The sequence below is a fragment of the Guillardia theta genome (genome assembly GCF_000315625.1).
Source record: "Guillardia theta CCMP2712 unplaced genomic scaffold GUITHscaffold_21, whole genome shotgun sequence".
Lineage (NCBI taxonomy): Eukaryota > Cryptophyceae > Pyrenomonadales > Geminigeraceae > Guillardia > Guillardia theta.
Window position 1 is genome coordinate 93,222 of NW_005434653.1, and position 9,684 is coordinate 102,905.

General features: G+C 56.3%; 3 protein-coding genes across 3 annotated transcripts; 2 read left to right on the top strand and 1 right to left on the bottom strand.

The window, feature by feature from the left end:
- Positions 1-1,019: 1,019 nt before the first annotated feature.
- On the top strand, positions 1,020-2,293 carry GUITHDRAFT_105603 (hypothetical protein; the record flags this gene model as incomplete). The annotated part of the gene is made up of 2 exons (XM_005835380.1): positions 1,020-1,615; positions 1,666-2,293. The coding sequence occupies 2 exons, from the start codon at positions 1,020-1,022 to the stop codon at positions 2,291-2,293; spliced, it is 1,224 nt and encodes a 407-aa protein (XP_005835437.1).
- A 54-nt stretch (positions 2,294-2,347) lies between these two features.
- Positions 2,348-3,959, bottom strand: GUITHDRAFT_151754 (hypothetical protein). The gene is made up of 9 exons (XM_005835381.1): positions 3,862-3,959; positions 3,721-3,798; positions 3,607-3,673; positions 3,342-3,484; positions 3,091-3,168; positions 3,005-3,046; positions 2,623-2,680; positions 2,510-2,572; positions 2,348-2,453 (listed from the first exon to the last, which is right to left on the bottom strand). Exons 1-9 carry the CDS (start codon positions 3,940-3,942, stop codon positions 2,446-2,448), a joined length of 618 nt encoding a protein of 205 aa, XP_005835438.1. The 5' UTR covers positions 3,943-3,959; the 3' UTR covers positions 2,348-2,445.
- A 1,361-nt stretch (positions 3,960-5,320) lies between these two features.
- On the top strand, positions 5,321-8,565 carry GUITHDRAFT_136594 (hypothetical protein; the record flags this gene model as incomplete). The annotated part of the gene is made up of 9 exons (XM_005835382.1): positions 5,321-5,435; positions 5,575-5,705; positions 5,750-5,896; positions 5,946-6,004; positions 6,060-6,120; positions 6,197-6,238; positions 6,292-6,399; positions 6,444-8,080; positions 8,115-8,565. The coding sequence occupies 9 exons, from the start codon at positions 5,321-5,323 to the stop codon at positions 8,563-8,565; spliced, it is 2,751 nt and encodes a 916-aa protein (XP_005835439.1).
- Positions 8,566-9,684: the final 1,119 nt, after the last annotated feature.

Here is a 9,684-nt window from a genome sequence, read left to right on the forward strand (position 1 = left end):
CTGCGGCGGCCGCACCGGGGTCCGACCGTCAGTCCGCCGAGTGAGTCAGTGAGAGTTCAAGTTCAACGGTTAGCGTAAGTTAGCGACTTCCGAAGTTCACTGACTGAGTCAGTCGAGGCCGGCCCCCCGGGCCCGGCGGGGCGCCGCGGCGCCCCCGCGGCACTCAGTCCGATGGGGACGGTGACAGCCTGCCGCAAATCAGTGATTGAAGTTTACCCCGGCCTACGGAAGTCCGCGGGTCACCGGGTTACACCATATGGGTTCAAATCTCAATGATTCAAGGTTGATTCGACAATGCCCGGCCGGCCCGGCCCGGGCCCGCCCGCGGCGGGCCGGCCCCGGGGGCCCCGCGACTCCCGGCGATGACGTCATCTGCCACCCATCAGTGATGGACTATTTTTATTAATGATTGGCAGACCGTCCCACGCCGTTCGTGCCCGGACGGTGGGCGGCCACAAAGTCTTCTCAATGTTTGGAGGCGGCGTAATGAGCAAGGCTGGTACGGGGTTTGGGTGAGACTAAAATGTTTTAATTTGTACACAAATCTTCTTTTGTTGTTTTTAAAGAGGTACTATTGTGTTGATAAGTGAATAATTATACACTAAAGTTGTACCATGAATTGATATAATGTTTTATATCTATATCTTTATTGAGGTACTTGGGGAAAATCAGGGTGGAAACCAGGGGAACGTGGTCGGGTGGGGGCAGGTTGCGGAAGGAAAATGGACAGACAAGAACGGAAGAGGAAGGGAGGGATAGAAGAAAAGGAGAAGTGAGACTCGATCGGGAGGATGACAGTGATAGGAACAAAGTTCGCCAGTAGGGAGAACAGCAGGATAGCAAGGAAGGTAACCATGTGCAGGGCAGGCTCGAAACGGTACAAGCGACATGAAGAGTTGGTAGCGCGCAGGAGGAGCAAGAGCAGGAGAGGGAAATCGGAACGTGAAATCACATCCGAGACGATCACATCACACGATACATGCACGTGAAGCAAGCATCTGACCGGCTCGTTGCGCAGCATGAACAATCTACGAGGGTATATGAGGTCGAGTCTGCAGGCGACAAAGAAAGTCATGCACCTGCCCAATGTCGCGGCAAGGAAACCCAGTGAGAGGAGGGCACCGAATGCTCCGGTGCCAAATGCTCTCTCGCGCATCAGCGTCTCTCAGCTACTTCCAAGACACAACAAGCAGGTCGAGGTTCCTCGAATGACCCACGAGCCCCAGCCCTTCATTCTTCCCCAGTACTTCCGAGAAGGAGCCCCCCTCCCCCTCACCATCCCCAAGCACTTCACCATGCAAGAGGAGAGCGTCAAGTTCGACCCCGAACGTCACCTCAACATCTGCAAGGAGATCGCCGTCTCAAGATCGCATGGGAGCGTCTACACCAAACCCTTCCGGTTGCTGAGCGAGGAGGGCGTGGAGGTCCTGCGGCGAATCATCGAGGCCAACGAGGAGCATGCGAAGCAGATGGTTCGCTCACCTAAGTGTCTCCGCGGCCTCGGCTATCGCTCCCAGTTCGTGCGGGACCTGTCGACATACAGGCCCCTCCTCGATCTCCTTTCCTCCCTCGCAGGCGAGCCCATCTCCCTGCATGCTCATGGGATGAACATCGGGTAAGCGGGAGGAGCGGGCCGTCTGATCCCCCTGCTGACCTTCAGAGCAGGCACACCAACTTCGGGGAGGTCGGGGGCGCAGCAGCTGAGAAGTGGCACGTGGACTCAGTCGACTACGTGCTCATCGTCATGCTGTCGGACCCGGTCGGCATGCAGGGAGGAGACCTGCAGCTCTATCTGCCGCAGGCAGCAGCTGACGCTCACTCGTCCTGGGACCAGCTCTCGGGGGGCACTGCGAGGAAGGAGGACGTCCGTAGCCTCCAGTTCCCCTCCGCAGGGTACGCGACGTTCGTGCAAGGCTCCAAGATCTTCCATACGGTCTCCCCTCTCCTCGCTGCTAAGGGGCCCCGCATCACCCTCGTCAACTCCTTCACGTCCAACAATGTCTTCAAGCCTGACTCCACGCGCTTCTCCTCCTACAAGGACACCTTCCTCGACCCCCCCGACGTCGTCGACATCGAGTTCTCCCGCCATCGCGCCGCCAGGGCCATCGGGCAGCTGGAGCATCTCCTCAACGCCTCCTGGGACACGCCAGCGGTCGAGCTTGCGTCTGTGTTGCAGCTGGCGGGACAGGAGCTGCTGATGACGTCACGGCTACTGCGAGGGGAGGAGAAGGACATGCTGAGCTGCAACTCAGCAGAGCAGAAGAGGATCGGAGGAGACGTGAAGGCAGGATGAGGGCAACGAGGAGGATAGGGAGGGCGGGGGCATGTAAGATACGTTCTGGTTATTGATTGAAGGGATTTTAGTGCGGAAAGAATAACAAGGGCGAAAGAATAAATGAAACAAGAGGGGCCATGGCAGCCGATGCTGATCACCATACTGACATGTTAATGTTCTGCCGCCAAGAACATCACCCTGGAGCAGAGGAAATAACATGCAAGCAATGCTCACCTGGCACGTAGTCGTCTAAGGACTTGTCTGGATCTACACGGTAGAAAGAGTTCGCTACCCGCTCTGAGCAGCAAGTCACGCTAGTCACGGAGCAGCAGCAAGTCAGCTCTGACCTGCTTGGATGTCTCTCAAGGTCAGCGCTCGATCTCTTATCCCGTATGGCTGCCCGTCCTGGTGCCCCAAAGAGCTCAGGGGAGAAGCGAGGAGAAGACAAGCGAGAGGAGCATGGAAGGAAGCAGAGTCCCAGGACCAACGACAGAGAGGGCGGACGACAGGAACGACGAGGTCGAAGAGGGAGCTGGAAGTAGCCAGAGATGGGAAGGTATCTCAAGACAAACAGCGTGCACGACGAAGAGAGGAAGGAACGAAGCAAGAGAGGAGGAGGTAGAGGAATAGCGGAAGTAAAGGAGAGGGGGTGAGAAAGGAGCGAGCGAGGAGCTGGAGCAGGCATGAAGGGAGGAGGGATTGGAGGGAGAGAGGAGGAGAATTTCTCACCTCTCCGAGATTAGACAAGTAATCCTCCGAGGGGATCTTGACCTGACCGCAAGTCACATCCCCGCGCGGGCCCAACGTCAGCTCACGTCAGAGAAGAGTCCCTGAATGTCGTAGTCCGTGTGCAGCCTGTGCTCCCTAGGCGCAGCTTGCTCTGTGGACTGAGCCTGAAGATGGAGGACAAGTGAGAGGAGGGCCGGAGATAGAGGAGGGAGAGGAGAGGAGAGGAGGGGAGAGGAGAGGAGGGGAGAGGAGAGGAGAGGAGAAACCTGAGAGAGTGGAGGAAGGAGGGAGGAGAGGAAGGGGAAGCTGGAGGAGAGCAGCAATGGGAGAATCTTACCACGAGATCATCGTGAAACAAATTATCTCCAGAGTCATCGTCATGCGGAACGCTCACAAGATCGGAGGAAGACAGGTCCGCGCTCTCTGTCCGCACGTACACATCCTGCCCATGTATTGCATCCTCTTCCGAGTCTCCTTCGACTGTCAAAAAAAGTGTTGTCACGGCAAAGCAGAGTTTCCGTCTAACTGTAGCTCCTCCTCCTCCTCCTCCTCCTCCTCCTCCTCCTCCTCCTTCTCGCTCTGAATCTCTTCCTCTTCCTCACCTTTGTCAGGAAACCCTCGGTACGTGTCTGATTCTAATTCGTGCGCACGCGCCAAAGTTTGAGGGGTCTGAACAAGAAAGTCACATGCACCCCAAACATCATCTCAGCTCTGACCGAGCTCACTAGAGCATCCCTCCCGAGCGGAAACCACCTCTCCCTCCCCTTCTCCTCCACCGCCGGCTGCTGCACCACCTGACGCATCAATGGATCAGAAGGAGGGCAGGGGGAGAGGGAGAGGGCGAGCTCAGCTCTGACCTCGGCGTCAGACGTCACCCTATCCAGCAGCTCCGCCAGGTCGTCCATGACTCTGATCGCCCCCTTGTCCTCGCCCTCCATCCCCGTCGGAACATCCGACCAAGACATCTCCTCATGGTACTTGCTGGGAAGAAAAGGGCGAGCTCGCTCAAACCCTGGCGAACCACTCACGGACATGTCCACCTCATCCCCCCCCTCCTGCTTCTCCTCGCCCCCTTGCCCTCTCTGCGCCTTGCCCTCCTCCCCGTCATTCTCAGCTGCTGAGCTGTTGACATGGGAGTTCGTCGTTGCCTCTCTTGTCTGATTCAGTGCTAGCTGCAACATCTTCACATGACTCCCATGCCTCGGCTTGCCCCGGATCAGCTCCTTCAGCGCAAGCTTGCTGCCAGATCCTTGAACCAAAGTTTCCCTCCCGATCCCTCCCCCCACTGCAGCATCTGCGCGACGACGCATCGACATCTCAGCTGAAGTCTTCAACGATCGCACGAGCGAGTGGGCAAGGAACTTAGCAAGCATCCACCTCCTCTCTCCTGATTTCTGCAGCAGAGAGTCTCGTTGCCACCCTGCCACAAGGGACCCTCCGGCACGCTGCTGCCCAACATTTTTGCCCGCTCTATCGAGGTTCGCTCCTACGACCAACACAGCAACAAGGAGCAGCACAGCAGCGCCAGTGGCTGTCCTCGCCATGGAGCGTTTTGTCCTTGCGGGACATTTCGCTACAACGATGCTCCTGTCCCCCACCAAGCACTCGGGCAAGAGAGGAATGGAATGATCTCCCAGGATCATCGTGCAGGTCACTTGGACGACGAGAACTCATGCAGTGGGCAAGACATCTGCGCCGCAATGTCACGTCAAAAACATGCGAAGGTTGACGCAGACAATTGTAACAAGACAACGAGGTTATCAAGCAGTATTCGTACGGCCGACAACACTTTTTTCTTGAAGCTCGTCATTTACATCCCTCCCATTCTTGCTTGTTCCTCTCTCCATGAGCCTCTTTCACGCCTTCATCTTCACTTCCAGCACCTCTTCCTCCTCTCCTTCTCTTCTCGTCCTCCTTCACTTCCTTTTCTTTCTCCTCCCTTTATCACCATCATCATCTCTCTTCCCTTCATCTTCATCTTCATCTTCCTCTTCTCTACTCCTCCCTCTCTTTCATCTCCCCGTCGCTCTCCGTGAAATCTTCGTTAGTTTCGCCATACAATGCCCGAATTAGCGACTACCCCTATACCCCACCCCATGAATTATCCTCGTTTCGACCGGTGAGTAATTGCGATGAACGGGTACTATTCAAATGTCTGAAGGGGGTAGTACGAACAACAGTATCGGTTACTGTACGTTACAATTGTAACGTATCGATTTGTGTAACCGCCCACGCAAGCGCGCTCTAATGATTCTAGAAGGGCCCACACGCGGCAAGGCGGCGATGGAGGAGAGGAGGAGGCAGAGGCAAGGGAAGATGATGAGGATGATGCTCTCCATCCTCCTCCTCCCTCTTGCCTCCATGTCTCAGACTCTTCCTTGCGTCTCGACCAGACTGCGCCAGGCTCCTGTCCTGCGCGATATGCTCGGAGGTGAGGATTCGCCTGCGATGAGCGAGAAACCGGTCGAATTCATGAGGCATGCGCTTCATGACGGATCGATCGCGGACCCTGACTGCTTCTCCACCTTCCCCACCTGATCGTCCTGATCGCGTTGTGACTTGCTTCGCAGAAACGGGATCGTGCACGCATGGATCTTTGTTGCTATTGGAAGACTGGAACAAACGTCTTTCGCATCCTTGGCTCCTGAAACTCAGAGGAGGAGGAGGAGGAGGGAAGGACAAGGCAACTCGTACCCCTGAGGTGAACACCCATAGAAGATGTTTGCTGTTGACTGTGAGACGCAGAGCAAAGGAGCAGCCGGACGTTCCAACAACCGATCCCCGTCCAGTTCCCTCCAGTCAGAAAGTGCTTCTCTCATCGAGTCCACGAGCGAGACTGAAGAGAGCTCGGGAGGAGACGAGGACAGCGACCATGCTGCGGGCATGGACGAGGTCGGTGCCTTCACCTAGGAGCGGATTCTGTGCATGACAGCCTGGCTAGGAGCAACTTCGATCCAAGAAGCAGAAGCTGGAAGATGAGCTGAGAGAACTCGAGGACTGGTGACATGCCCTGAGCCTCTTGGTTGGTGCCATGACAGCTCTGCTGCATTGCCAGGGAGAAGCGTCTGAACGAACAGAAGGGGAGCGGCAAGGGAGGGCAAGGCGGAAAGAAAAAGGTGTGGGAGACATGCTTGTCTCTGTGATGCCAGTCGGATGGCGTCCGCTGCTGGCTGACACGAGTGATTACGGCAGGAGAAGCACAAGGGCAGCGCTCGGAAACGAGGGTCTGGCGAGGTGAGGGCCTGCTGAGCCTGCGATGTTTGTGCATGCTCACCTGCTGGTAGCAGGAATCGTCCGACTCGGACGACAGAGAATCTTCAGAAGTGTCTGACAGTGACCCGACCAGCGAAGAAAGATCCAGCAGCGAGTCCAGTGAGAGGAACAGGAAGTCCCAGGTGAGAGGATGGGATTACTCGACGTGATTGCTGACCAAGAGAAGGGAAAAACGGGAAGGAAGCCAGCGAAACGGTCCAACGATGACCGATCGAGAACTTCAAGGGACACGCTGAGCAAGAAATCAAGTGATCGCAAGTCCAGTGAAAGGAAGGGAGACGACGAAAAGCGCAAACATTCTGAGCTGCATCAATCATCCAAGAAGAAGCGAAATCATCCAGGGGACTCTAGTGAAGGTTCTGACGAGTCTGAGTCGATGTCAAGTGAGTTTGATGGGAGCGAAAGCTCCAGCGCAAGTGCAAGGAGCCGCAACTTGAAAAGGTTAAGGACAAGTGGTGTCGAGGAAAACCAGCACCCATCAGCATCCAAGCGAAATTCAACCAAGAAGAAGAGGCAAGAGGGGAAGAGAGGAAGGGGGTACCATGAGGATACCAGCGAGGAAACTGATAGTGATGTCGGTGAGAGAAAGAAAAGCACTTCCGGCCATGGACGAGGATCTGCTACGAGCTCAAGAAGGAACAAAGGGCTCTCAACATCCAAATCCCGCCCCAAACGTCATGAGAGGGAAGAAAGTTCAGAGTTGAGCGAGGAGAGCAGGTCAAGTGAAGAAGAATCGGGGTCATCCAACGATAGCAGCAACTCGGACGAAGATGACAGCGAATCATCGGGGGAGACACGGCGGCAATCCAAGAGGTCCAGAGAATCCGGAAAGAAGTTGGCGGTGCGGAAGAGCAACGTCCAGTCTTCATCAGAAGAACGAGGAGGTAGTGAAAGCGAGTCAGGAAGGAGCGAGAGCGAGTCTTTGAAAGAGAGGGAGAATCGGGGATCGAAGAGAAACCGCGGACATTCGAAGAAGGATGACAGCGCGTCAAATGATGACAGCAGCACGAGCTCATCTAGGATGCAGGATGATGATGATGAGGAGGACGAGGAGAGCCGGTCCAGGAGCGGGAGCAGCAGATCGAGTGAAGATGAGAGCGGGTCTAAGGAAGATCGCAGCAGTTCATCATCAGCATCGAGCCGGTCGGACAAGAACAGGAGCAGCTCATCCGAAGACGAGGAGAGCAAGTCCAGGAGCGGGAGCAGCGGGTCAGGAAGCAACGAGTCGAAGGAGGAGACTGATTCCAAGGACGACGAGGACGAGGACGAGGACGAGGAGGACGAGGAGGAGAGCCGGTCCAGGAGCGGGAGCAGCAGATCGAGTGAAGATGAGGGCGGGTCTAAGGAAGATCGCAGCAGTTCATCATCAGCATCGAGCCGGTCGGACAAGAACAGGAGCAGCTCATCCGAAGACGAGGAGAGCCGGTCCAGGAGCGGGAGCAGCGGGTCAGGAAGCAACGAGTCGAAGGAGGAGACTGATTCCAAGGACGACGAGGACGAGGACGAGGACGAGGACGAGGACGAGGACGAGGACGAGGAGGAGAGCCGGTCCAGGAGCGGGAGCAGCAGATCGAGTGAAGATGAGAGCGGATCTAAGGAAGATCGCAGCAGTTCATCATCAGCATCGAGCCGGTCGGACAAGAACAGGAGCAGCTCATCCGAAGACGAGGAGAGCCGGTCCAGGAGCGGGAGCAGCGGGTCAGGAAGCAACGAGTCGAAGGAGGAGACTGATTCCAAGGACGACGAGGACGAGGACGAGGACGAGGAGGACGAGGCGGTCCAGGAGCGGGAGCAGCAGATCGAGTGAAGATGAGAGCGGGTCTAAGGAAGATCGCAGCAGTTCATCATCAGCATCGAGCCGGTCGGACAAGAACAGGAGCAGCTCATCCGAAGACGAGGAGAGCCGGTCCAGGAGCGGGAGCAGCGGGTCAGGAAGCAACGAGTCGAAGGAGGAGACTGATTCCAAGGACGAGGACGAGGACGAGGACGAGGAGGACGAGGAGGAGAGCCGGTCCAGGAGCGGGAGCAGCAGGTCGAGTGAAGATGAGGGCGGGTCTAAGGAAGATCGCAGCAGTTCATCATCAGCATCGAGCCGGTCGGACAAGAACAGGAGCAGCTCATCCGAAGACGAGGAGAGCAAGTCCAGGAGCGGGAGCAGCGGGTCAGGAAGCAACGAGTCGAAGGAGGAGACTGATTCCAAGGACGAGGACGAGGACGAGGACGAGGACGAGGACGAGGAGAAGGAGGAGGATGGGGAAGAGAGCAGCAGCGAGTCGTCAAGCAAATAAGTCGAAAAAGTAGTTTGAATCCAGATGTTATCATGAGAAGGAGGAGAGCAGGTCTAGCGGCGATGTGGGCGAGTCAAGATTCTGAGAACTCGAGGATGATGACAAAGAGAGACTCTAGAACTGCTAGTCACGGAGCATGGAGCGACTGAGATAAGTCGGAGAACAAGGAGGAGGATAGATGATCCGATCACTTGCGAGGACCTGGGGAGGTTGTGGTGTTGAGTGAGAGGGCGGGCGGGAGGAGCGGGAGGAGAGGAAGGGCAGAGACAGAATCAGCTAAGCTTCTGACGCCTTCATTGAATATTCTTGCTTCTCAATCCACGTGCTTCCCTTGGTAGTTGTCGGGAAGTCCGAAAGGAGGAGACACGCGGTCTGCTAGAATGTCAAGAAACCTGTCCCTGGCCCTCAACCGGCCCTCGCTCCCCCTGATATGCTTTCCTCCTCTCTTCCTCTGATTCCCTTCCTCTCTTCTCCTTCTCCTCTTTGCGCCTCATCTCGCTCGCCTCTCCTTCCCCTCCCTCCCTCCCTCTTCCTTACCTGCATGTCTCCAGATTCTCACAATCCACTTCTCGTCCCTAGAAAGCATCAGGGCAGGTGCGGGAATGGAAAAGAGGATGTGAAGGTGCGGGGGAGGATGAGGAAGGTAAAAACTCACATGGCCTCGCATCCTTCGTGCTCTACGCCTGCGCAGCAAACTCAGACTCATGAGAAAGAGCAGTAAGAGGAAGGGAAAGGACCAAGTGAGGAGGGAGGAGGGAGCAGGGCAGAGGGAGCAGGGCGGACGGAGGAGGGGAGGGGGAGAGGCTTGCGGGATGGGGAGGAGGGGAACGAGTCTCTTACGCTCATCAAATTCTCCGGTTGCTGTAGCAGGGAAGAAAAGTAGTCCTTGACCCTTCTTGGGACTGACCTGCTCCAACATTAAATCTGCTCCTCCTCTCCTCCGCCTCCTCACCTCCTCTTCCAACCCGCCCTTTTACTCCTTTACCCTTTTCTTCTTACTCTTCCTCATTTTCTTCTTCCTCTTCCTCCGCCTCCTCCTCCTCTTCAACCCCGATCCCCATCCATTTCTCTTTACGCTACTCCTCTGCCTCCCCGTCAACCCTCCACCACTGACCTTGA

Bases quoted from the DNA above. Each gene is read 5' to 3' on its own strand.
- GUITHDRAFT_151754 (XM_005835381.1), bottom strand. From the start codon at position 3,942: ATGGAGGGCGAGGACAAGGGGGCGATCAGAGTCATGGACGACCTGGCG. The intron at 3,485-3,606 runs GTGAGGAAGAGG...TTTTTTTGACAG, and splicing joins CCGAGGGTTTCCTGACAAAG to TCGAAGGAGACTCGGAAGAG. The intron at 3,047-3,090 runs GTGAGCTGACGT...ACTTGCGGTCAG, and splicing joins TTCAGGGACTCTTCTCTGAC to GTCAAGATCCCCTCGGAGGA.